Source organism: Ipomoea triloba, chromosome 12, assembly GCF_003576645.1.
Source record: "Ipomoea triloba cultivar NCNSP0323 chromosome 12, ASM357664v1".
NCBI classification, from domain to species: Eukaryota; Viridiplantae; Streptophyta; class Magnoliopsida; order Solanales; family Convolvulaceae; genus Ipomoea; species Ipomoea triloba.
The window spans coordinates 26,450,205-26,477,126 of record NC_044927.1 but is presented as its reverse complement, the minus strand read 5'-3'; the positions used below and the strand labels follow the sequence as shown (position 1 = coordinate 26,477,126).

Here is a 26,922-nt window from a genome sequence, read left to right as displayed (position 1 = left end):
TAAATGTCTATATTAAAATTTTAAGTGTAATGTAAAAACTGGGAGTAGAGAAGCTAATAAGTAGCTAACCTTACAACCACATTATAAGATACAATTAGAGCTGTCAATACGGGCCAGCCCGTCACGGGTTGGGGGAAAAATGGGACGGGACGGGCTGGCCCGTTTTTCACATGGGTTGGGATTTTCACAACCCAACCCGTGATTAACGGGCTAAACGGGCCAGCCCGTATAATTTTTTTTTAATTCTTTTTAAATTTATTTAAATGTTTTTAAATGATTTATTTAATTGTTATATTTAATTTACTAACACTTACAATTTAATTATAAAATTGTGAACTTATAATTTTGTATTTAAAACATTCATGAATCATATTACTACTTATACAATTATACAAATAACAAGTATTCAACAATCAACATTCAAATTTTAACAAAACATTCAAATTTCAAACCATAAGCCCATAATCTTAAGTTATTACAATTACTTCTTAACAAAACATTCAAACTTCAAAGTATTCAAGTCTCACAATTTAAATCTAAGTCCATAAATCCATAAACAAGTTAAACATTAAAAGTTCATTTGCATAATTGCATTCATCACTTATCATTTCCTAAGCCAATAGCCAATAGCAATATGCCAACATAGCATCTGTAAAAAAAAAAAAAAGTTTAGTAAAACAATAAATCAATAAATGAATATATAAATCTTAAAAAATTAAATTCTAAAATACCTTCATCCACCAAAGACATTAGAAGCCTTCTCAATTGATTCATTCATCGACATTAACACCTTCATCATCTACATCTACAAAAAAGAAATATTCATATAAAGTATTAACTATTAAACAACAATTAAATGATGATGATAATAATAATAATGCATTAATACCTTCACAACTATATCCTTGCAACCAATTGCGAGTGCAAATCAGTGCTTGAACATTTTCCGAGAGAAGAGAACATCTATACTTTGTCAAAACTCTTGAGCCAATGCTAAAAGAACTTTCACTAGCAACTGTAGTGATTGGAATGCTCAATAGATCACAAGCCATTTTGGATAGACATGGAAATCTAGCTTGATGTTCTTTCCAATATTGTAAAACATCCAAGTGCATGTTTGACTTAGTATCTAGCTTTCCCTCTTCTAGATATGTATCTAGATCAGATTTTTTAATAACACTCACATTTTCACTAGAATAATCGGTATACTCCTACACAATTGCACAAATCACAATTAAAATTTGAAGCATATTAAATAAAATTTGAAATAAATTTATTAAGTTAAAACACTTACTCCAAAGTAATTGAGTTGTGGTGCATGAGAGGAATGTGCTTGAACATGTGTAGAAGATGAAGTTGAAATTGAAGTAGAAGCTAAACTTGTCACATTCTCCTTGTGCATCTAACATCATTGTCCCAATATTATGATACTTAGGAAGAGCAACACATTTAGGAATATGACGTAGCAAAGAAGATGTTCCATATCTAATGCCACCAACGGTATATTCCTTCTAACAACCATTACACCTAGCCCTTTCTTTACCATCAACCACTCCAATTTTAGTAAATGACTTCCAAACATCCGAAGTAGTGGATTTAGCTCTTTTAGGCTTAGGTTCTTCAGAATTAGGTTGTTCAATTTCTTGGATAGAAGGAGATTTAGGTTCAGGTTGTCGAGAACTAGGCATTTCAGAATCGAAATCAAATTCAGCATTAATACCGGTAACACTACCACTATAGTTCACACTAGGAGTAGGAGATGTCATTTTACTGGAATTGCTACAAAAAGTTCAAATTTAAATTAAAATTTGCCCTCTAACTGATGACTGCATTGACTGGTAAATTTACAATATGTTTAATGCTCCTTAATCACCATTTTAAACATTTAAAGACACCCAAACCAAAAGCCAAAACTAAAGTATATGACAACACTCTGTCTCTGTGTGTGTTCACTAGACAATACACAATAGGAAAGGCAATATTCACACATCATAAACAGTATTCACAAATCACAAACAAATCTGACAATCTTATATTCATATAATCCATATTCTATTCAATTATTCTAAGAGTTAAGACATTAACAATAAATCAATAATAATAGAAATTTAAAGAAATTACCAGAGGTCCAGATTCAAGAAGCAGAACACAGCCGGCTGGTCAGTGGTCGTGGTCGCGGTCGCGGAGGCGGAGGCTCGGAGAGGGCTGGTCGCTGGTCAAAGTCGCGGAGGGGAGGGCTGGTCGCCGGTCGCGGAGGGGAGGGCTGGTCGGTGGTCGCTGAGCGGCTGAGGGCTCGTTGCCGGTCGCTGGTCGCAGTCGCTGAGCGGCTGAGGGCTGGTCGCCGTCGTCCGCGCAGCTGGTCGGAGTCGCCGTCGCTCGTTGTTCGCAAATCGCAAATCGCAAATCGCTGGGGAAATGGGAATTAGGGATTATGCGCCTTCGCCCTTCGGCCTTACTGGTTTAGCCGTTTAGGATTTAGGAATTTGCTATTTATATTATACGTAATTTTTTTATTTTTTTTATATATATGCACGGGCCGGGTAACCCACGGGTTACCCGGGTTGAGCCCGTTTAGCCCGTATCAAATACGGGCTTAGCGGGTCGGGTCGAAAACGGGACGGGTTGAGATTTCTCCGACCCAATCCGTCCTAATACACGGGTAAACGGGCCCAACTTGACGGGTTGGGCCCGTTTTGACAGCTCTAGATACAATTATGACATTAAGGTAGGAATCCTAGGAACTTAAAAATAAGTGACAGTCAAATAACTAAATTCAGAATTAACTCTAAGAATAAATGCATAGTGAAAAATTCCAAGAAGAAATTTACAAACTTTACCTATTTTAATTTGACTGTGTAAAATCATCATCAGCAACGATCTCCAATTCAATCAAGATTTTGAGTTACCAAAATGAACACACTCTAATGGAGCGATGATATGATGCACCACAGTAACATAACGAAAAAACAGTACAGTCTTGAATTCTTGAAATAAACTAAGTAGCCAAATCTGGATGGCTCAGACAGATTCTTATTATTGTGAATATTTTGCAGCTAGCCTGGAATGCAATAATGGATCATACAGGCGTAAGCCATGTGACTATGATCGGGCTTCTCACCTTATGATTCCCATCTTTCCAAATCATGTGTCCAAACTCTGGCGCCGTTTGCCGCTCTTTTCTGGTAAAAGTTATCTTGTACGACAATCTCTGGTTTTTCCTCGTGAAGTTCAGTCTTGTGGGCTCAAGTTTGACAGTGGCGCCTTTGAATTCCGTGATTGCCACGTGGTAACTGGAGACCGGAGGCCCGACGTTGGTGACGGTCCGGCGAATGGTCACCGCCGAAACCCGAGTGTCCTCCGGGAATATCATGGAGATGGCCGGATAGTTCAAGTCTCCGGGATTGGAAATCGCGTGTTTGCAGGTCCGGTTGGAGAATTTCGCGAAAACGGCGAGCTGGTCGGGCTCGAGATCTTGGGTGCAGAGGAAATCGAAGTAATCCTGCGGGGAGATGTCGTAGATTAGGCCGGGATTTGCGGCTTTTACCGGGTTTATGTGGCCGGCGCCGTGGTCGTACGAGGTTGAGTTTGTTCTTGTCGCCGCGTCCTTGAGGGAACGGAATGTGTTGTCGTGAACGTACGAGGTTGTCATGAGCGCTGATTTAATGGCGGCGGGGCTCCAATCCGGGTGTCGGGCTTTAAGCAGAGCGGCGATTCCGCTGACGTGTGGGCAAGACATGGAGGTCCCGGATAAGATGTTGAAATTTGTCCGCCGTTGATCTGTCGGGAGACTGGACGGTCCCAAATCGCCGGTCCAGGCCGCGAGAATGTTGACTCCCGGGGCGACGAAATCCGGTTTTAGAATCTCCAGGGTGAGGAAATTTGGGCCTCGGGATGAAAACGCCGCCACCACCGGCGACGGCCGGATTCCGGTTTTGGTCCCGAGGAATGCTAACGTGGCGGTGGGATTCCGGCCACCGGAAACATAGTTCTTGATTGAATTTCCGGCTGTTTCGCCGACGGCCACTGCCGGGAGAAGGTGACTATCCGCCACCAATTCCTCCCCGTTCGCGGCGGTGTTTGAGAGAATCATTCCTACTCCGCCCGCGTCTTTGACCACTTGGCCTTTCTGAACCCGCGGACTAATCCCTCTGTCGCAAATCACAATTTTTCCGGCGACGGCGCGGCGGTCTAGTGTGCCTTCTAAGCAGAGCGAGCTGGGAGTGGGACCGGACGAACTGTTTCCGACGTAAATTAAAGGATACTGTTTTTGTAGATTCCTCGTACCTTTATAAAGTGAAGCTCCGGTTATGGTTTTACCCGTTCCGAGCTTAACCGTGGCCGGAAAATCCCGGTCCATGGTGCTGGCCCCGACCGTGGCTATCCACGGCGAAACATTCGTGAGACTAATCGGATCCGGTCCGCCGTTACCGGCCGAACACGACACGAAAACGCCCATCTCCATAGCCCCAAAAGTCGCTATGGATAAACTGTCCCTAGCATAAGACGAAACGCCTCCCCCTAACGAAATTGACAGAACGTTAACGCCGTCAGCCACGGCCCGGTCCACGGCCGAGAGAATATCCGAACTAAAGCACCCGCCGGTCCAACACACTTTATAAACCGCGATTCTCGCGCCGGGCGCCATCCCTCTAGCGGTGCCGTAAGCGTAGCCGAACAGATTCGCCTGGCGAACCGGCGACCCAGCCACCGTGGCGGCCGTGTGGGTCCCGTGCCCGTCCTGATCTCGCGGCGATTTATACTCCTCCACCTCGCGAATCTTCCCGGACGCCGCCTCATAGCCGTGGTAGAACATTCTAGCGCCGACAATCTTTTTATTACAATGATGTTTCGCGAAACCTCGTCCTGTCTCACACGCGCCCTTCCAGTTCCCCGGAACCGCCGCCATTCCCGTGTCATTAAAACTCGGACTCTCCGGCCAAATCCCGGTGTCGAGCACGCCGACAACCACATTATTGCTGTACAATTTCTCCCCCCATAGATTCTCGGCTTCTTTTTTATACAGCCCAAGAAACATAGGACTTCTTGTCGTGTGCAGTTTATAGATAGTCTCAGGGAAAACTGCTAAGACGCCATGTTGTTTTTGAAGTCTCTGAACTTCATCTTCTGTGAGCTGAGCAGAAACTCCATGAAAAGCTGTCTGGTAACTGTAAATTACCCTTTCCTCCTCGGCGCTCTCTCTTTCCTGTTCTTGCTGGAACACTACTGATTTTATCAGCGACGAGTACCATTGGCCATAGCCGGTGAATACATCCGGCTTTGCCCATTTGTCCATCTGGACAATGTAGGTTTTCTTTGGGCTTGAGCCATTGGCGAAAGTGCAGGCAAGGCAAATGGACAAGAAGAGAAAAATGGACTTCACTGAGATTCTCTCCATTGTTTCTGAGGAAAGAGAGAGTGAATGAGGGAAGAAGATGGGAATGAGGTGGTTTTACTGACTCAGTGACTTTGGAATTAGATACAAAATGGAGTAAAAAGATTTCACTCTAATCCCAAACTTTCACAGCCCACCATCTTTTACAAATTCCTAAATTGGTGTCATGGCTAAAGATCAACTCTTTATCTTTAATTGGTAGAATTTAAACCTTATTAGCTTGCACATGGCTAAAGAAAATGTTATATGGGGCACCAAGTTTGTCTAAGTTATTAATTTGATAATCACAAGGTACCAAGTTCAAGCTACAGTGTAAGCGACAATTCGCATTGGTATGGTCCTTGCCGACTAATGTTACAAAGTGAAATTTTTCCTGTGTACTCCCTTAGGTAGTAGCTACAGACTTTATCGCACGAGCCTTTACCTATCTTGGAACCACCATTCTAAAAAATGTCCTTGCTTGCTAAGGTTACATTGCTGGATTTTTCCTGTGTATACCCTGAGGTAGTGACTACTATACAGACTTTGTCTTAGGAGCCTTCACCTACCTTGGAGCCACCATTATCCTTTACACATTCTCAAAATATTTATTCCACTTCTTAATTTGAACCAGTTATTTATAAATAACCTAAACTAGTTTACTGATTCTTTGTCGACTAGGATCACAAGGAGATGTTTACCCTAAGAATTGAACCTTAATTATATCGTGTTGTTAAGATTTAAGAGGTAAAAGAAGCTATTAACCAATTAAATTGTGTCCTGAAAGCCTCCACCTGCTTGGGCAGTTAATGAAGAAGGGTGGTTGGTATCATGAATGTGTGAGTTGAGTAGTGAAGGATAGTTGGCATGGCTGGTGGCAGGAGTAATTGGTCATGGTCCAGCCCTAGCTGCATGCAATTGATGCTCACTGGTGAAAATACTCTCTTGCAGTTGCGTGGTTAATTATTGGTCAACCAATAACCCATAAAACCAAATGTTGCATTGTGTCTATGGCTTATCCTTGGTTGGGATTAGTGCAGTGTGCTGTGCTTGCTTATTTACAAAGAAATGTGGATGCATTGAATGAAGAAATGGATATTTTTGGAGACAGAAAAATCATAATCTGGGCCATCTTTGAGGGCCACAAGACAATAGTAATTAAATTGAATGGAAATGAGCAGTGTGAAATTAATAGAGCGCATTTATGATTATGATGCCGTGGGGTTCGTGACATATTAAACCCACCAACTTAGCATTCAACTTTGACCTATTTTCCACGAGAATCCCTATACATTTAGTATTATTTTTTTTTAAATGCCAATACATCTATATAGAATAAAAAATAAAAATAGGAATAGCTCGCATGGACAATTCAGTTGATCATAGAGATGAAGTTTATTAGTTTAAAAATAGTAATTCTATAGATCGAGTCTCACCAACAACAGTGTAAAAGCAACCTTGTGCAGTAAGCAAAGGTATTCAGCTGAGTTGCTTTGTCGAGTTGAGGCGTGGGCCAACCAACTATGAACAACTAAGTTGATTTATCTCATTGTGCTTTGTCAACACCTAAGGTCGTACCTAAATGTCAATAGTTCAATTATTGCCAACACTGGCTAAGTAGCTAAGTGGAACATGATTTTCGTACTTAAATGTCACTGGTTCAATTAGTGTCAATATTCTCTTGGTTGATCACGTTGTTTATACATAAAATTGTACCAAAATTTCATTATTTAAATTCTTACCAACACCCTATTGGTTGAGCACATTGCTTGTACCTAAATGTTATTAGTTTGCTTATTGCAAAAACCCTCTTCAATTGAACTCAATGTTTGAACCTAAAGTCGTACTTAAATGTCATTAATTTGATTCTTACCCACACCTTCTTTAATTAAATTTGCTACTTATACATGAAGATCACGAATTTAATTCTTACAAACATCTCATCTATATCGAATCAAAGATTACTCTTTTTTGTTTTCAAATCATGTTTCTACTCCAACTTGCTCTTACACAATAGTCTTATAACTTCGGCCTAAGGCCCTAAGCTTGGGGTATGTAGGACTTTCTAGACAGTGCAAAGACCCAAGCAATTGGGTCAATGACTTCATCTTCATCCATTTTGGGCTTTTGATTAAATGGTCCATGTGAGACCCAATTCTTTTCAGCAATAGGCCTTTCTTTTTATTATTATTATTCTTTTAATATATTATACTTCTTTTTTGAAAATTAATATATTATACTACGTACTTGTTTGCAAGCTGATTTATAACTGTAATTGTAAAAGACAAGGAAATATTTTGACAAGTTATTAACAAACTAATTTACACGCGACATTGTAAAAAGAAAAAAAGTGCACCGTGCATAGTAAAAGAATCAATTCTTTACATTAGATAAAGAAAGAACTCGTACATTAATTACCATCATTTCATTTTAATCTGCACATTTTTACGGAAAGCTTAATTCTCATTGGAGGTCGAACATTCCTGTTTAATAAATATTTAACCAAATTTGATTAATATTTACCAATATTTAATAAACACCAACCATTACAAAATAAGAAATGTCTTAATTAATAGTGAGTATTTATTAATAATCCGTATTTAATAACCACATTCAATTTATCTTCTTAAAGAGTTCCATTTAGCTAACCGGTGAGGGATGGCATTAAATTGCCACCATTAACCTATTGCATGATTTTTCTTCTCCAAAAGATTGAATCTCCAATTCCAATGACCCCTCACACCACGGTCTAAGAGAATATTTAGGAAAATGTAAATCACAATAATTTAATGGCTCAACAGACACAACAGACAGGATCAAATGTCGTTGCACACAAGAAATCTGCCTACTTTGGACATAATCCTCACATTGTCGCTACCGACGTTCAAACTTTGATCTCTTCTTCCAAATACTACCTAGTGCCTACTAAATCAGCGAGTTAAGTCCATGCGGACAATTGCACCATGTTTCTTAATTTTGATGGGAGGCATTTTTCACCTACTCATCTTAGCTTGCTTTCTCTTTTAAAAAAATCAAAAGGTAATTTTTTGTTTTCTTTCTTTTAGTTCTATTAACCGGATCAAAGCCTCAATTATCTTATAATTCTCTTATAAGTAACTTTGGGAGCATCATATCCCAAGCAAGAAGATCCCCATTCTTTATGGAGAATAATCTAAAACGAATGTACCATAAGCTACTCGTTTAACATAAATTAACAACGGCATCAAGATTATTGATATATAATTTGTGATACCTATTATATTCCTAAACCTTGCCAAGCACCAATCCACTACCCACCTATAACATATTTGTAGCCACTTCTAAGTGGACCTACTACAATTCTACAAACATTTCTCACAAAATCATCATGCCCAATATGCATCAAACTTCTTATTTGTGTCAAATCATCATCTTCATGCTCTCACAATTCTTCACACTCTCAAATCAACTAGCAATACCTCCTCCTTTGCCAATTCTCCCTTTGCCATCCTTCTCTCAACTCAAATGGCAACAAAGGGAACTCATCATGTTCTTCCACTTCGGCGTCAACACCTTCACTGACCGTGAATGGGGCACAGGCGACGAAAATCCGGCCATCTTCAACCCCACCTCTCTCGACGCCGACCAATGGGTCGAAACCGCCGTCCAGGCCGGCGTTTCCCACGTCATCCTCACCGCGAAACACCACGACGGGTTTTGTCTGTGGCCGTCTAATTACACCGCCCACTCCGTTGTCAAAAGTCCCTGGAAAAATGGCCGCGGCGACGTCGTTGGGGAGCTTGTTAACGCCGCTAAGGCTCGCGGCGTCGACGTCGGGCTGTACCTCTCGCCGTGGGATCGCCATGATCGCCGGTATGGCGTTAACAAAGAGTATAACGAATACTATTTGGGTCAACTACAAGAACTTCTCAACAAGTAAGTTATAAACAAAATTATTAGGGAAAATAACCTTAGAATTGTTTCACTTTTTTTTAAGACAATTGTTTCACTTTTATAAACTTAGTTCGTAATAATTTATTTAAATAAATTTAGTCTTTTGATTATTCATTATGCTACATTTTTAGTCTCTTGTATATATAATTATCAACCATTCGTTAACAAACTCTTTTCTATAAAGTTATTTTTGAGATTTTTGGTAAATAGTTGTTAGCTGATTGGGTTAGTGATTTGATTAGTTGATAGCATTAGCTGATTGTAGAAATGTCATATTTAACAATTTTTTTATGGTAAATTGTTAAAAATGACATTTCTACAATCAGCTAATGCTATCTAATCAAATCACTAACCTAATCAGCTAATAACTATTAATTATAGAAATGTCATTTTTAACAATGAATATTAATTATAAATGATAAAACTAATGTCATATGTTAATAAAATTTGACAATTATAACATTATGAACAATTATGGAGCTAAATTTATTTAGATTAACTTATAGAGTTTAGGGACCAAATTTCTAAAAGTGAAACAATTAAGGAGCTAAAATGTTGTTTTTTCAAGTTATTAGTTTTTAGATTTTGATTCCCTTAAATTGTGTTAGTAAGCAATGTTTGGTTGGACTTTGTGAGTAGTTATGGGAGTGTGAGAGAGATATGGTTTGATGGAGCTAAGGATTCGGATACACCAAACATGACTTACTACTTCAGTGATTGGTTCGCCATGGTGAAGGAGTTGCAGGGAACAATAAACATACTTTCCGACGCCGGACCGGACGTGAGGTGGGTCGGAAATGAGCAAGGATTCGCCGGAACCACTTGCTGGTCCACCATTAATCGGGCCTCACTCTCAATTGGCAGTAGCACCATCCTTGAGTAAGTAAAATTAGCTCAAAATTTCTAAACTCAACTTTGTAACCCTAATTGTTGGAAGGGGACTGGCTTGCTCCATTCGCATAGATGGGATTCGAACGCCCAAACCTCATGCTTAAGGGACGAGGTGCTGAACCACCGCGTCAACTATGTTGGTTATCGTTTGCATTCTATATTGTTACATAAGTTCTATATACTAACGTGATTGTACTCGTTTTTGTTAAAAATTATTACCCATATCATAATTGTATCGTATACGCACAAAATTTATATGTTTGCAGTTATCTCAACACTGGTGATCCTAAAGGGACTGATTGGATGCCGGCAGAGTGCGATGTTTCAATTCGACCCGGGTGGTTTTGGCATAAAGATGAAGAGCCAAAGTCTCTTGATGAGTTGCTTGAAACTTATTATAATTCCGTAGGAAGAAACTGCGTATTACTACTAAACGTGCCACCAAATAAAAAAGGGTTGATATCTAAAATCGATGTGTCACGACTGAAAGAGTTTAGGCATGCAATCGACACAATATTCTCCACGAATTTAGCCAAAAATTGTTCTATTAAAGCAAGTAGCCGAAGGGGAGGTGCATTTGGACCCAAGAAAATGGTAGACAGCGATCACTTGTGGACGTATTGGGCACCAAGTGACCATGATAGGGGACCTTATTGGATTCGGTTAAATGCAACAAAAAGACCGGTGAAATTTAACGTTGTTCGAATTCAAGAAGCGATTGGACTCGGTCAGAGAATTGCAGAACACGAAATTTACGTAGATGGAACAAAGATTGTAAGTGGTACTACGATAGGGTACAAGAAACTTCACAGGCTTGAGAAAGGGGCTGTGAAAGTTAAAAGTGTGATGATCAAGATAACTGGGACACGAGCAGCACCGTTGATTTCATCAATTGGCCTTCATTTTGATCCCTTTTGGCACCCAGATAGAGATTAAATGATACAAAATAGACCAAATTCTTGTTAGTGTGTAAGAGAAACATGGAATAAACATTTAATTATTCTTCTATAGTATGGAACACATTTTGAATTGTAACCCCGATCAAATTGGTCGTCTAGACTGTCTATTCACTTTTTTTTTAATTGATCAGTTATGAGTAATTTAAATTCGTTTACCTCTTTTATGATCTTTTACAATTAAGGTCATAAGGCGGGATCTATTGACCTTTCGGTTTGAACTACTCAGTTATGAACAATCTAAACTGATTTACCTCCTTATAGTCTTTTACTGGCTAAAGTTACAAAGCGAACTTCATCTATAGTGCACATTCGGTAGTAAAAGCAGACTTTCTCGTAAATCAAAGGAACACATTTTGGAGAGCAATGAAAATCCAGCAGCTACACAAACATCAATAGAGATACAAAGACAAAAACCCCCCACTAAGTGGCTTGAAAACTGAAGTAGGATGTTGAAGTAGTGTGATTATTGTTGTATTCTATTGGCTATTTTCAAGCAATTGAAGAAGAAGCTTTTACAAAGCAGCCATCTTTGGCCTTTGAGTGCAGGTGATAGTTAGTTCCTTTGGTGGGTGCATCTTCATCCCTCTAAAGGAATCCCTCTATACCTTTTCCAGACTGAACTTCGCGGTAAATCATGAGGGCTTCATCCATGACTCCGGCCTGAGCCAACAACTTAGCTCTCTTCTTCCCGGAAGGGTGAGTCGAGAGGTAATCTCTCAAAGCAGACTCCCCCGAGATTCTTCCCAGCTTCTCGTACACTGTGGGGGCTAGTCGAGGATCATATCCAGCAGAAGCCATCAACAGAAGCCCGATGTAGTCTGCTTCCATCTCCATCCTGATGGACGGGAAATATTATGTTATAACATTGAAAAAATTTAGAAGCCAAAAGACATAAAAGGCATATATATCACACAATTTCAAGCCAATAAATTCCCAGTGTTAGGTACATCACTTTCATCAAAATCCTAATAAATTCCCGATAAGCTCAAGTTTCGCAGACCAGAATTTATCACCTAATTAAGTTAAGTAATAACTGACAAAGAATCAAAACCGCAAGTGAGAAATCACATTGTAAATCATTTGAATGATCTGAAAACATATGATTAACACATGTATGAAGGTAAAGGAATCTACAAGCATCTTTGCAGGTGTAAACATACAAAATGTGAAATTGAACGTGAATCTATTATGAGAAGAAAAAAATGTAGATCTCCTGGATCATTGTCACCATAACTGCAATAAGAATGCAAAAACCAAGCAATCAAAACAAACCAGCATAAATAAGTGACCAATTACTACACTGCATAAAGAGGGCAAATATGTATTTGCTAGACATGTTGATTAGTCCTCTTCACCGGGCAACTAAAGTGCAACATTCACTATATTTATATATGCTGAAAATACTATTGGATTTGATTGCCATAAAGGGATAAAACTATAGCAAAACAGGGAAGATTGTAAGCAAGGACCAAACCGCACCTTCTTGAGAAAGGAAGCCTTAGGAGAAGCGCTGACATAGTGTTAACAATATCAGGCATGACCAACTGATAAAGAATCAGTTGTATAATGGCAAACCACAAGTGTTTGGTCATTCCTTCTGCAGCATGCCTAGCCACAGCATGCGCAACCTATTGAGCAGATTATACACATGGGGAAAGTTCCAAATATGTTAAAATGAGATCAGTAATTAACATAACAGCAAGTTACTACCAAACAAAATACCAAGGGCAACCCAAGCCAAGTTGGTCAAGCTATGACTTGATAACTACAAGGTTATAAATTCTACTCCCGGACTTTCTTGATTTGATCTGGTCAAGTACGACCAACCTAAACCTAGAATGATGTTAGAATCAAATGCTTACCGTCAAAAGCGAAGACACAACTCTAGGGACTTGGCCCACCTAAACCTAACCATGTTAGGATCAAGTGCTCCAAAAGTTATGGCTACATTTTCGAGAGGCATGTTATTGGACTTGACCCTTCATGCCTCCGCCCCGATAACCCCCTACACCAGCCTCCGCCCAACAACTGATTTACCTCCTTATGGTTCTTAAGACGGAGTTTACACACCGCACACCCTCCCGTAGTGGGTGCAGGTTTCCCTTGTCACTCAAAAAAATGGCAGAAGAAGTATATACCTCATGGCCAAGTATGGTTGCAATCTCAATATCTGACTTGAAATGATCAAGCAAACCAGTGAACACAACAATCTTCCCACCAGGCAAGCAAAAAGCATTAACAACAGGCTCATTAACCACTAAAACCTCCCAATTTAGTCCCTCCAAATGGTCAGTGGAGGATTCTTTGCCTTTCTGCTGCCCCTCCTTCCTACTGTGCTCAATCCACCTATCATCAAGAACTTCATCCTCCCTATGCCAATTCCCCTCATGGACACTATCAGTCAAAGCAGACAACGTCTCGTGCCCACTAATGCCATGATTATTCTCCACACCCTCAGATGTGTACTGAAGATCACTCCACACCTGCTCCTTCCTCAATCCTCTCTGCAGAGCCCCAATTATGTCGCTAGCTATCAACCGTACTCTCACACTCTCCGGGTGAATCGCGGGGAGGATTTTCCCCTTGAAACTCGCTTTCATCTGCTTAAATTGATTCTCTCCAAGCTCCCTCTCGAGGCTTCTGGACAAGAGCACGACATGAGTGCGCTTTGTATAAGGTATAGTCTCTACATTCCCCGCGTAAATCGTGATGGCGAGCCCTGAACCCACCACAACAACGATGAACACAATCCTTGGGTTCTGAAACCAGCGATGCGGCCCTCGGGGACGAAAGTGGCGGACTTGGTACCGATCCACATAGTAATATCTCCTCGCCTGAGCAAGAAAAGGACTGCTTGTATGCTGATTCTGCTGAAACCCTAATTGAAATTTTGAGCTCCTGAAAACAGGGGAGGAAAAACGAGAGAAGCCAGATTCGAAAGAAGTGTAGTGTTTGGTGCCTGAAATGGATTCGAAGACTCGATTTTTGGATGAAATCTTTGACGCTAAGCTCCTGAATGCATCGAGTGCGAATGTTGATCTTCTATGCCATCCCATGGTACTGTACAGAAAGAGATAATTGGCTTCAACTGTAGATGAAAATCATTGAGAACTGGATTTCTTGAGGAAAATCTAGAACTTTTCTGTTGGAAAGAAAAACTGAGCGTAGACCATTTGGGCGGGTTAGATTCAACCCGACTATTTTAAGCGCCTAAGCGATGCGTTAAAAAGAAATGGATTGTTTGCTTTGCAGGTTCTACCGTCAATCAAAAAAAAAAAAAGGCTATATTTTTATATCACAAATTTACAAGTTTAATTTTTCTCATCATTTTTTCAGTACACATTTTTAGGTAGTTGATACATTAAATAGTTCAAACCAGACTATTTGAATTCTATACATAAGTTTAAAATTAATATGCTATGTTAGTCAAACAGTTTCGATCTTGAACTATTATAGTTTAAAATTTCTAAAAGTCTCATTTCAAGTGCATTTAATGCACTTTATATAAGAAGAGATGGGAACAATTTTCCGGCTCTGGTATACTTGCCACATGTCAGAGGGCAAAGTGTCATTACGAGGCTAATGTTCCATGTGATTATGATGTGATAACACTTTCTGATCGGATTAAAGTTATGTCAAGGCTATCGTATGTTTAATTCACTCTCCCCCACCATAATTATAACTTTCTTGATTTTTTTACCTGTGGGTGCTCGATCGAATTATGTTAATTCCGACTAGATCCAATTGGTATGAACTTCGTGATGGGTTACCAAACGTTATTCAAGTAAAATAAGATATGTTACCATCGTCACTCCCAAAAAAAATGAATTGGCTATTATAAAGAAATGAGATTTACTCAAGTTATTTATATCAACACTTAAAAATGATAATGGAGTGTCAACAATATGTGACATTTCAATTCAAACTTGATTCCATCATAAGATAAAAAGATGATTATCCAAGTGCATTACAAGTGAGAGAGTTTAGAAATGAGATTGATACGATATGATATTCTCCAAAACTTTGGTTGAGTATTGTTGAATCAAAGCAAATAGGCAAAGGAGAGGTAGTCTCATTCTCAAAGTAAGAATAATGGCAAATCTGATTAGATTGAATCCACAAGATGGAATTAAAATTTAACATGACATTGAGACTCGTTATTCCTCATCAAATGATTCAAAAGACCGGATCGGAGACGCCGTGATCAAAAGCAAGCGTTTACTGTTTCTTCAACAGCAGCGGTCCAACGTTATCTCCAGTAGCTTTATTGTGCTTCACATGGCTTCCATCGCACAATGGGAAAGTCCCAGACCTCCAACACCTGCACCCACAAACTCCTCGTTAGTACTAAAGCCCTCTTCATCGGAGTTCCAATTGTAAATCTATCAAAATTAAAGCAAAAACATTGAACATATATGGGACTTGAAAGGAATTGAAGAAGCAACTAACCTGCAGTAAGCAGTGAGAGGCTTAGCGAGTTCGGTGACGACGACGGAGTCCACTACTTTGTCTTCCGTCTTTCTGATGTCTGGGTTTATGGATTCCGCTCTCACCGCCACCATTCGCCGCCGAGGCTTCGTCGCCGTGGAGGGTGTTGCCGGACGAACCAATGAAAAAACACAGTTGCCAATGCTCGCCATTTTTCGATCTTTACTCTACTCTTCAAAAATTGGATCAGAAAACTCTAAAGAGTGAACACTGCAGATGTACGTACGTTATGTATAGAGGTACGGTGTGATGATGAACGTGTGGCAACCACGCTTTGTGTCTGATTATATCTCTTCTCCTCTCATCTACTGGTGGTTCTCAACTTGGCACGTCCACTTCTACTTTTGGTTTGACTCACGGTATTTTAAAAAAAAAAAAAATTACACTTTTCGTCCCTAAATTATAAAATAATTATAAAATTTATCATTGAATATTGATCATGCTCGCTTTTAGTGACGTTGCATTTTTTATCCCCTGAATTATACTAAAATTCTAAATTTTACCCCTAATGTTTTATTAATAAAGAGACAAAATGATAACTTAAGGACGAAAAGTGAATATAACCAAAACTTAAAAGACAAATCCTACAATTATCCTATAACTAGGGATAAAAAGTATAAATTTTCTAAATTATTTTAATACACTAAGTTTTCAGCTTACGGCAAAACATCATAACCCCTACTCAAGAACTGTTTTTACAAGTCATCACTTATCACGTCTGTCCCCAAGTTCCCACCCCTATCTATACACTTTGAGTACAAAGGGTCTTCTTATCAAGTCTCCTGATATCCTCATATACCAATGCAATTCAAACTCACAGTAACGTTGGAACAAGACTTTAGGATGATCAACCAAATCAACTAAAAATATAACAAAAATTAACAGTAATTAAAATCATTTTTTAAAAAATATACATATGATCAAATTTGAGTGTTCAACAACACCAACATCTAGGAGAACAGAGAATACAACATTAAAAATTACAATTACAATTACAGTGCTGAGGATTTTCTATTTAAGGATACAGGTCAGTGGAGGCAAAGAAACAGGCTTCAAGCAAGTATAAAAGAGAGTTAAACTTTTCCTGATAAAAATGTACAGCTGCAAAATTAGTTGAGAGCATTGCGCATTTCTGAAAAGCGAGACACAGGAAATTACTACAAGAAGCTTGTGCCAATTGTCAAGTCATTAAGATTGGACATTATCTGGGTCCTTGTAGTTCCAATCTGGTGGGCGATCTCTAGCTGTTCCTCCAATTTCAGCATCTCATAACTGCATAACGACGAAAATCAAAATGTATGTAATATGGATTCAGACAGTTATTTAACTGTCACAGTGTTGAATATGTAATTAGAGAGTTAAAATGTAATTTTTTTTAAATAAATCACTCACTGGAAAAGCAATTCGCCATCTACAATGTTTTCAGGGCCAGGCCGATGAGCCTTTCCATTAGAATGGAATTGTCGAAAAGATTTTGGGTTTAGTCCTGCTACATGGGGAACAGCATCTACTAGCTTTTTCTGCAATGACTGAAGCCTGCGAAAAGTGAGTTCATCCAAAGGTGCTATACATCCAAGCCCACCGTCCAATGTACCAAATAATAAAGCAAAGCGATTTGTTTTATCCGAGACTGGAGCAGCACTGGTTCGATCAGGAGAATTCGGAAGCAACTGTAATCGCAAGAACTTGGAGATACGAGCACCAACGTGGAACTCTGCCCTAGACAGCAGCTTCTGTCCTTTCCAACTTTCTGACATCTTTGGAGCATAATAGAATATCTGCATTTGAGTGAAGTGTGAAAACATCAGAGCCTAATATGCCAGAAATCAATGCCTAAATCATCCCAAATTGCAGTGGACTGAATCAAAGAGAACTTTTAGTTGAAAGACCAAAAAAAATATGGGCTTTTGCATACTCGGAATCTAGAATTTCAACAAAAGAAGTTGGGCGCAAACCTGAACATTCATTTGATCATCTGAAACTACAAGACTGAGAGTGCTTCCATCAATCAAAAATTCTGTTGCTAAGCAATCAAGTGAGCTAAAATCCTTTGCCAATAAATTAAGTTGAGATCCCTGCTCCTTCCAACTGAGGAAGTATATGCTTTTGTGAATGTCTCCAAGAAGGATGAAATTCTTAACCTATAACATTGTGGTAATATACCATCAAAATAAGCATTAAAAAGGCATCTTACAAAACTTAAACAAGAAGGCAAGATGTAGAATAAAGCTGATAGTCATCCTGGAACATTAAAAAACTAGATATCGTGCAAACCTCTCAACTGCATACTGTTCCTTATCGCAATAAACATGTAATTTGTCAACGCTAAAGGGGACATTTTTCAATATTATTAATTATTAGCTTAAAACTACAGCAGACACTTCCAACTAACTGGAAATGGAAAAACAAAATAACAATGAGTATGTAACTTCGAATTTTTTGCAAGGCAGCTGACAAGAATCTTGTGCTTCAAGTCGCACAGAATGAAAAACAAAGAGTGCAATGCATTTTCACACAATCATGTTGAAGATTATAAAATTGTACTTACAATATTCAAGCTCACAACATGAAGAGGAGGAACGTCATAGAATGCAATGACGATTAGTTCAGAACCCGTCCATTTGTGTAAGATAATTTTAGGGCCTGAAGCTATCAACAAATGACCTTGAAGTGAAGCTAGAGCAGAAATAGCACCCTTGAACTCCTTGGAAAAGACTTCCAAGACCTGAGAACATACACATGAATACAAATAATTTGTTTTGGGAAGACAAATGAAGACATAATTTTTTTTAAAAATACAAATGATAAAGAAGATACCGGAGTCCGAGAATTGTCATTAGTCCTGTCAACATTAAATAACAACACACGACCCCTTGCAGCAACATCCTCCCCTTGCACATAAGCAGTTCCAACTGCCAAAAGTGTTTCATTTTCTCTAGTAGTGGTATTCTGGTAGCATTGAAGGACAATTTAATAACAAGTTATTATAGCAAATTAACTCATCATTGTCATACAAGACATGGGACCCCATATCCAGATATGCCAGATACTCCCAAAAGTTGTCACCTTTACAAATTACTAGTAAGTAATATAACTAGATTTCAGCCTTATTTTATACACTGAAAATTTGAATAAGCACTATTCCATATATATTAAGGAACAAAATAAAAGGCACTACTTGCTGCAAGAATTGAAGCCTCAAAATTTTAAAGAAATATTTTCTAAAAATTTGGTCAAAGAAAGAATTCATGACCCTTAAGAAACCACAAGTGATAATTAATGGGAAGAGAGAGTAACAAACACCTAATAGATATAAAAAGTGCAAGAACTTACAAGTAGTGTAACCACTCGCACAGTCAGAGCATTTTCAGAGCTTTGCATAGGAATGGTTGCCCTTGTTTGCCACGGCCCACCAGATTTTTCAGGTTCCATAATACGAATCTCAAATTCTTCAATATGATAAGTTCCTTCATAATTTAAATTTTCAGGATCGGTTTGCAGACTAACATCTTGATCAGTTAGAGATGAAATGACTTGATTAAGGGGCTTGAGAACCTGTTGGAAGTAAAACCAAAAAAAGAGAAGCATTAGGCTGCCACACACTTCAGGAAATTCATATCATCACCAATTGCTCAACGAGTCATGTTTTACATGTTGAATTTGTGCCTGTATACAGTTGCTGAGTACAATATATACACTGCAGCAAAGGGTAAGAATAATACTCATAAACTCACCGGAACTGAAACTATTAGCGGATATAAATTCTTGTCAGCATAATAAGTGACTTGATGTGGAGTCCCCTTCAATGGAATCTGGCCAAAATGAATACCCCCACCCAAGAAAAGGGGAAAAAGGAAAACGAATCAGAGTTTATAGGAAGAAGTTGGCATCAAGTCTAGCTAAATAGTTTCAAGTGAATTATAAGTGCAACTAAAAGTAGCTAAGCATCCCTTTGAATTTGGGAATGACACATAACATTCTTGATGTATAGTATACAGCTGATTCAAAAGCACATTAAACTACTGAAATGCCAAATTGCCAACCATGCATACAAGAATTTTCGTAATTCTTAAGAAACCACCAGGACCCAAGTATATATGATAAACCCAAGGGACTAGTATAGATCAGGAAAATCACAGAGCATAAGGTGGCAGTGTATAAGGGGAGCAAGTGCAATGTGAAAATAAAAGAAGACCAATACATACCTTCTGAACTGGCCAATAGTTGTCATAGGATAATAGAGATGGAAGTTGGCAAATTTTTAGAGCACCCTTGAATTAGAAAATCACAAAATATTAGCCAATATGAGTGTCATGAACCAAAGAAATGTAGCACATAAAAGAGAAATAAGGCAATTTTACCTGTGCAGTTATGTATATAAGCCCATGATTACAGCTAACATTGTGAAGAACAGTAAAGCCAACAATAGGTCCATCACAAAGCTGCAAAGAGACACAAATGATTAATGACAGTAAAAATGGCTGCTGGTAAAATTTAGCCTCAGAATAACATAAAGGCAGATTCCACCAGAAAAAAACAAGGTGAGAAAATTGCATAACTCATCAAATCATTGATGAGGTAAGCAATCCAGACTAGATGAAATAGTCCGTTCAAGAATCTATATATGCCTATCTCAAAAGATTGAATTCTTAATTTGTGTCACTTTATGTCTTCTACATTTAAATTTCAATACTAGAGAAACAATAAAAGACACATTTAAATTTGTGGGGAAAATATAGTGCAGAGCCAAAAATTACCTGGGGATGCATTCGGAGCCGTTCACGAAACAACATAAACCAAGCTGGCCTAGACCCAGCAAGGAACAATCCTTGAAGACCACCAACATTCTTAAAAATGTTTATACGTTGTACTGGGTTTCCAGATGATATCTCCTCTCTTGTATAATTTTCAAGTGGGACTCGTACAAATCTTAAATTTCTAAGCCTAGAAGCATTTACACTAGTAGGATTAATAGAACTCTGTGAAGAAATGTCTTTAGAATAATTTTCTGAACCTTCAAAAATATAGGCATGGTAGCAGAGAATTGTCCCATCAGACAAAATTCCAAAAAGAAACGGGCGGCTATGTTGCCCTGCCCACCTCTGCATGGCCAACTCAACTACCTTGATGTTCTGGATATTTTCCTTTTTTAAATGTCTGGTAACATCTTCAGAACTTGTTTGACGAGACTCATGAGATGGATCTTGGATTAAGGTGTCAACAAGGTAGCTCCTCCCAGACACAAACTTATCCACAGAGAAAACACAAGTAAAATTTGGCACATCAAGTATTTCAAGATTACCATCTTCATAACTAACAACGCAGTAGACATCTCCCTGATCATGAGCCATACCATCAGCACCATCAATTGTCTCCCCAATGCCAGTAGAAAGCCAAGCATCAGTACTAGTTTTGCGGAGCCATGGCTCAGGACCTTCATCACTATAGAGTGTACAAGAAGAAATTAACTTCTTTGAGCTTCCAAATATTGCTGGAATTGTGGTAGAAACAGTGCATGTAGAACGGTCTACAAGAAAAAACTTCATATCAGTATCCTTATTCATGGGAAAAAAAAAAAAGGCATCAACATATTAAAGAGATCTGAATCAAGAGACAATTTCAAGAAATAAAGATCCAAACTCTGTAAAGAGAAAAAATTTCAAAAATATACAAAATAATGTAATCAGTCTTCTGCAATTCTAAGGAATTAACTCTCTCCATAATGCGAATAAGAGAACTTTCTTAAAGGGGATTTAAAAAATCAATTCTTCTTGCTTGTCACGGTTTCAACCTTATACAATGACTTTGTATATACAACTAATCTAGACTTTAAACTGGCTTAGCTGCAAGTATTGATTTGGAACCAATAGTACTAATTCAGAGTCAATACAGGTGTATCTTTGCAGCAGAATTTCGAAAATCAGATCAATGGGCTTTAAGGTTGAAAAATGATGTGAAATTAGCCGATCTTGGTCCCCTACTCTCCTCCTCTATGGAAGTAGTAAATGATGTCACCTAAGCTTAGCAAGTGGTGTCATTTTTTTTCTTCAAAATGTATGCATACAAACCTTCAAATGACATAATCTTGCATTGCAAAGAAAATATGGAATAAGACTCATCCTTTTAAACATTTAAATAATAATAATAATAATAACAATAATAATAATAATAATAATAATAAATGTATTGCTTAGCAAGGGATGCACAATGAAAAACAGAGTAAAATCAACTAAATACAAAAATAAATTTCCTTGGCATGTCAAGTTCAAAGAATAGAAGAAAGGTCAAGATGTGTTGGCATACCACCGGCAAGAAGCTGAATACTTCCATCTGTCATGCGTAGCAACACATAAGGATCAGCAATTGAAACAGAACATACTGCAATACCCTCAGAACCTGAAGCAGAGTCCATGTTTGAGGCCTTGAAGCTCAGCTCTTGAGTCATAAAAGATCCATCAAGAATCCGAGCACCATGACCAAACACTTGTATAACACGGCGCCTACAAGAAATTATGATGTGATGCACTTGTATGCTAAAGTCTCAAGAGATTACAGTGACTTTACTGTTGGAACATTCAGTAACCAAATGAAGAAATACAACTATATGACTGCAGCTATGGCATCAAGCTAAAGAGTTGAAGCTATATAAGTATTCAATTTCTGCCAATGACCCTTGACTCAGGTGGCTCAAGTTGAACCTCCTAGACCAGAGGGTAAAGACCATACATACACAGCACCGAATGTACCAAAAATAATAAAAGAGTAATAATTTTGCATGTCTACATTATTAATGAAATGAAAATAATGAGATGTAAGAAACTAAAAAAACTCACCTCCCAAATAGATTTCCAACAGCAAGAGTGGCTCCCTGAACATAATAGTCTACATTTTCTGTAACCTCCTCCAAATTATTGGCAGTTTGCAGAACCTGCCCAATATAAGAGAAAATCATGCCACAACATATTAAAAACAGAGGTCAAGATCCACAGGGGGGCAAGATCAGCAAAACTACATGCGTAATTGCATCAAGCCTAAGTCATTGAATCATAAATCATGTACCAAAAAATGGAAGTACAAAACTTAGGCATGCATCTCTCGTCATACAGAAACAAAGAGAGCTCCTAACATTTATTATGAAAATACTGTTCATTATTGGAGACTTTCCTAATGGGAAAGGTAAAGCAAAATCCCACAAGTAATGTATCGTTTAATTGTTAATATACCATTAGACCCAATTCATGGAAAACAAAAGGATAAATGACTTATAAGGCGGGACTATCTCAAGGTACAAAAAAATGCAAGGAATTAGATAGCAGCTACTTCTATGCTTCACATCTCGTTGCTTAATCAAAATGCATACACTTTAATGTGGAGTGACTAATATTTTGTTTTGAATATATCCTCTAAAACAAAACATGATAATTGATAAAGTTGATGTCAAAAGATTACCATAGTGCGAGACTCCAAACTAATAACCAAATATGCATGATACTCATCATCATCATCTGCAACTTTGGAAGAATCAATAAGGTTACTGCGTGTGCTCTTGTGATAAACAGTCCAAATTCCCTTGCAACCAGGCAATGATTCCTTCAAAAAAAAAAATAATAAATAAATAAAGCTACCACTTAGAATCTCAACAAACAAATCTAAAAGAGATAAGCATATTGACTAAACATGTGTTCATAAATCACATATTTCACAATTTCAAATGATAAATGAACTCATTAAAGCTTCAATTCAGAAAACAATCAAAGGACATACCTAACAGGGGAAAGGAAATCAAGGGGAAGCAAGATGTGAAATAACTCACATTTACTTGCTACATGATCAGCAGATTATTTGTTTCCTTGTATGTGCTTTTGTTTTGTGTTTTTTTTGGTGCGGGTGCAGCGAGAGGGGGGGGGCATAATACTTAAGGTGAGTACAAAGCATAATGGAATCTTATAATATGTGCACTTTGGTGATAAGTATGCTCTTTGTATTTAGGGCTGTGCACCCTCTGGATATTTCCAACAAAATATTCCCTAACCAAACAAAACAAAGTTCATGGTTTAAAGAAGAGTGTCTAAAATAATATGAGCATAGAAGAGATAAGGCATTTTTTTTACTTACAAAAAATAAAAAGAGATAAGGCATTTTTATGACACAATAAAAAGCAAAACCTTGGTAGGAAATGGAAAAATGACAGGCCACAAGGAAAAGCATAACAACTTTGCAATCACATTGTGCAGGGAAAAAAAATCAGAAATTTTCATGTAGAAAAGAAATGGGAAGAATTTGATGCATACTTGAGTCATGACTTCTGGGCGAATTGATCGTTGGAGCACACAAAGAGCACCATTCTTCCCATGACCTGAACAACACACCTGAGAATATTCCAAAGAAATTACTGATAAGTATATTGTGTGTGTATATATATATATATATATATATATATAGATAGATAGATATATATATATATGGGCTGGATCAATATGAGAACAAGCCCCCCTCTGTAAAGAGTGGATTAATCGCATCCGTCCATCTGGGTTGATCAATTGGAAAATAAGGAAAAGGGGGAAAATGCAGTGACATTTCCATAATTATTACGGTGCATTTGGAAAATGCTTGATAGTGGATGGCAAATAACTAATAGTTCACACTTGAGTGCACTATTATAGATCTTGGCTACACTGTCAATTAACCGTGAATGCATTATCAAGTGATTCCAAATGCACCATAATAATTACGGAAAGTCGCTGCATTTTTCCCTTAAATTTTCAGCCCTTGATCATACTAGATGGACAGATGAGATTAATTTGCACTTTTTATAGGGCGGCTTATTCTCACATGAACCTTTCCCTACACACACACACACACACACATATATATATGACCCCAAAAAAATTTTAAAATATGTAAAAACTATGTAGCATTAAAACGTTGCTGAAGATGTGATCAAAAGAAAGGCAGTGGAAAGGCAAAGTTTAGCAAAGCACTCACAAGAACTTATAACAAATGAAAAACAATATTATCAAGTTTAAAATACCCATTCTCAACTTGGTTTAAGATGGTCAAAGTATGACTTGCAGCACTTACCAGTTAATAGTATTATCAAGCTAAAATCCCCATCTAAACTAGTTTAAGATGAAGAAATTATGGTTTGCAGAACTTACCAGTTCATAGTTACTTTGTTTAGCAATTCCTGTGGCATTTGGATCAGCATTTATTCTCAAACCATAAGAAAAATCTTTCAGAGGGCCAATATTGATCAAAGAATCCCTCACTGCAAATGAGAAGGTCTTCTGCATCCATCATGAAGAATTAATATTGTAAGGAATGGCACAGAACATTATGCATTAAATAGAGCAGGAGCATCCCATAAGCAGAAGTGTTTCTATGTCATATTGTCATTAATGCAATTGTTCATTTAACAAACAAAAGTTCAGTATATAACTAACTATTTCCTGCTATTTCACTAGTTTTTCAATAAGGGTACATGTATATCAAAAATAATAAAGACCTGACCTGCAGCCATTAAAATGTAGAACTTACCTGTGCTGACTGTGCATTATTTGGTGATGTACCATACAGTGACAGTTCTTCTCCATTGAGCATATCTTGCAAAGCATCAGATGAAGACATCCTGAGCCTCTTCATAGCAGGGGCATCATTTTCAATATCTCCAACCTACAAAGGTGAAATCATATAGTAGCAAACTTTGATGAATGATGATAGGACTTAGCAGTACACAGAAGCATGAGGAAAAAAGAACAGAACCACACTACTAAACAAAAATTCTAAATATGGGATTGGTAAAAGTGTATTATGGAATAAAATCACAAGGAACAGAATGAGACAACAAGAATTGGGACCAAATGAGGAACAGAATCGGAAGTGAAATTCCAGTGTTGGTTGTTATACATTAACATGAAATGGAAATTGTATTTTATTGTAAAACATCAAGGAAATCATAAACGGTATGATCATCCACTCATCCAACTCTTCATTTTGGAGCCAGAGCTACAAGCCTACAAGTAAAAGCTAAAATACTTCTCTTACACAAGCTATTGATAGGCACATATTGTTGTGTGTGTATCCCAAACGAGGGAGTAAAAAAATACTTTGGCCTTGCCTAATAATAGAATGAATTCTGTGCCAACATACTTTTAACAAAATTAACAATTTGCTTATATATAACTCTAACTAAAATGGAGGGGGGAAAATGGAGTACAGCGGATATTTACCACTAATTAACCATGTAGAATGGTGCAATTATGAAGGAAGTCGGAAAGCAGAATGGAGTGTGGAAGAGCCAACAGATATATTAAGAGTTCAATACTAAGGTAGAAGCAAATATAAATGCACTCCAAGAGAGCAAAGCACAAACCTCATCTTTCACCCCAGAAGGCAACACAGGTGCTCCTAGACCACTAGTAAATTGCACAAGCAGACTATCTCCCAATCGACTCCCCAAAAAGAATAATGAGGTCCCAACAGTTGTAATTCCCTACAAAACAGCCACAAACAAGTTTAAATGCCCAAAAGAAGAGGAAATAAAGATACCAATGTCTATATCCTAAGAATTACAAGCTAGCATGTAGCATAAAGACTTTGAGGTGCCTAACTGATGTAAGCACTGAAGCTCTTGACTTTGAAAGATCAAGCCTCTGCACAATTCTGCAAATAAAAATAAATAAAAAATAAATAAATTTACAATGCCATAAGGCAGAACATCTCCTCATACACAGATTAAGAGCCGAGAAGTGAATATGATGCGGGCATTAACATGCAAATATTGCAAACGGCTTATATTTGTTAATTTCTTCAGACTAAGAAGCCTCATAAACTAGACTGGTTGGGCTTTCATTCTGTTGCCATAATCCAGAACGATATTTAAGATTAGCAACCTAGCAACCCCTCTCTGGCTATTCAACAGTTTATATTCATTATCCATCAAAAGAAAAGGAAGACAAAAACCTCACGTAAGACTGTAATAGTAAAGTTGCATAGGTTCATTTTCAAATTTCAAAGACAGATATATGTTGACAACAACAATAATATAGATATGAACAAACAGAAAGTGGCCCAAAGCATTCAAATGCAGACTGAAAACCTCTAAAACCAAGACAACAGGTATAGATAAGTGGAATTGAGTTGATAATGTGGAAGCTCACAAAGAACTTTACTTCAGAGAGCATGCCATGTGAGATACAATTCCCCATTGCATTGTGTTCCTTACACGATACAGGAAAGGAAAGGGAAAAGAGGGTGGGGGGGGGGGGGGAAGGGGGAAAT

General features: G+C 38.0%; 5 protein-coding genes across 6 annotated transcripts in view; 1 reads left to right on the top strand and 4 right to left on the bottom strand.

Moving 5' to 3' along the window:
- Positions 1-419: 419 nt before the first annotated feature.
- LOC116000015 (subtilisin-like protease SBT1.3) lies at positions 420-5,473 on the bottom strand. Its single transcript, XM_031240005.1, has 5 exons — positions 2,122-5,473; positions 1,295-1,402; positions 890-1,211; positions 732-805; positions 420-649 (listed from the first exon to the last, which is right to left on the bottom strand). The coding sequence occupies exon 1, from the start codon at positions 5,393-5,395 to the stop codon at positions 3,077-3,079; it is 2,319 nt and encodes a 772-aa protein (XP_031095865.1). The 5' UTR covers positions 5,396-5,473; the 3' UTR covers positions 420-649; positions 732-805; positions 890-1,211; positions 1,295-1,402; positions 2,122-3,076.
- Positions 5,474-8,747: 3,274 nt separating this feature from the next.
- Positions 8,748-11,131, top strand: LOC115999595 (alpha-L-fucosidase 1-like). The gene is made up of 3 exons (XM_031239436.1): positions 8,748-9,286; positions 9,944-10,183; positions 10,462-11,131. The coding sequence occupies exons 1-3, from the start codon at positions 8,748-8,750 to the stop codon at positions 11,129-11,131; spliced, it is 1,449 nt and encodes a 482-aa protein (XP_031095296.1).
- A 336-nt stretch (positions 11,132-11,467) lies between these two features.
- Positions 11,468-14,358, bottom strand: LOC116000016. Its single transcript, XM_031240006.1, has 3 exons — positions 13,293-14,358; positions 12,634-12,782; positions 11,468-11,989 (listed from the first exon to the last, which is right to left on the bottom strand). The coding sequence occupies exons 1-3, from the start codon at positions 14,208-14,210 to the stop codon at positions 11,740-11,742; spliced, it is 1,317 nt and encodes a 438-aa protein (XP_031095866.1). The 5' UTR covers positions 14,211-14,358; the 3' UTR covers positions 11,468-11,739.
- A 778-nt stretch (positions 14,359-15,136) lies between these two features.
- On the bottom strand, positions 15,137-15,870 carry LOC116000017 (CDGSH iron-sulfur domain-containing protein NEET). The gene is made up of 2 exons (XM_031240007.1): positions 15,604-15,870; positions 15,137-15,475 (listed from the first exon to the last, which is right to left on the bottom strand). The coding sequence occupies exons 1-2, from the start codon at positions 15,792-15,794 to the stop codon at positions 15,373-15,375; spliced, it is 294 nt and encodes a 97-aa protein (XP_031095867.1). The 5' UTR covers positions 15,795-15,870; the 3' UTR covers positions 15,137-15,372.
- A 650-nt stretch (positions 15,871-16,520) lies between these two features.
- The window catches only part of LOC115999137 (cleavage and polyadenylation specificity factor subunit 1), a 16,568-nt gene continuing 6,166 nt past the window's right edge, over positions 16,521-26,922 (bottom strand). Inside the window, exons 9-26 of one of the 2 annotated variants that reach the window (XM_031238919.1) lie at positions 26,253-26,304; positions 26,015-26,134; positions 25,180-25,314; positions 24,801-24,926; positions 23,934-24,011; positions 23,092-23,232; positions 22,476-22,570; positions 21,946-22,142; positions 20,400-21,169; positions 20,004-20,084; positions 19,848-19,913; positions 19,377-19,454; positions 18,976-19,197; positions 18,460-18,591; positions 18,191-18,367; positions 17,598-17,783; positions 17,035-17,420; positions 16,521-16,914 (exon numbers count right to left, since the gene is read on the bottom strand). In XM_031238919.1, coding sequence (XP_031094779.1) covers positions 16,800-16,914; positions 17,035-17,420; positions 17,598-17,783; positions 18,191-18,367; positions 18,460-18,591; positions 18,976-19,197; positions 19,377-19,454; positions 19,848-19,913; positions 20,004-20,084; positions 20,400-21,169; positions 21,946-22,142; positions 22,476-22,570; positions 23,092-23,232; positions 23,934-24,011; positions 24,801-24,926; positions 25,180-25,314; positions 26,015-26,134; positions 26,253-26,304 — 3,157 coding nt within the window. In that variant the 3' untranslated portion in view covers positions 16,521-16,799. Of the gene's footprint in view, positions 16,915-17,034; positions 17,421-17,597; positions 17,784-18,190; positions 18,368-18,459; positions 18,592-18,975; positions 19,198-19,376; positions 19,455-19,847; positions 19,914-20,003; positions 20,085-20,399; positions 21,170-21,945; positions 22,143-22,475; positions 22,571-23,091; positions 23,233-23,933; positions 24,012-24,800; positions 24,930-25,179; positions 25,315-26,014; positions 26,135-26,252; positions 26,305-26,922 lie in introns of both variants that reach the window. The other variant, XM_031238917.1, reaches the window with a different exon arrangement.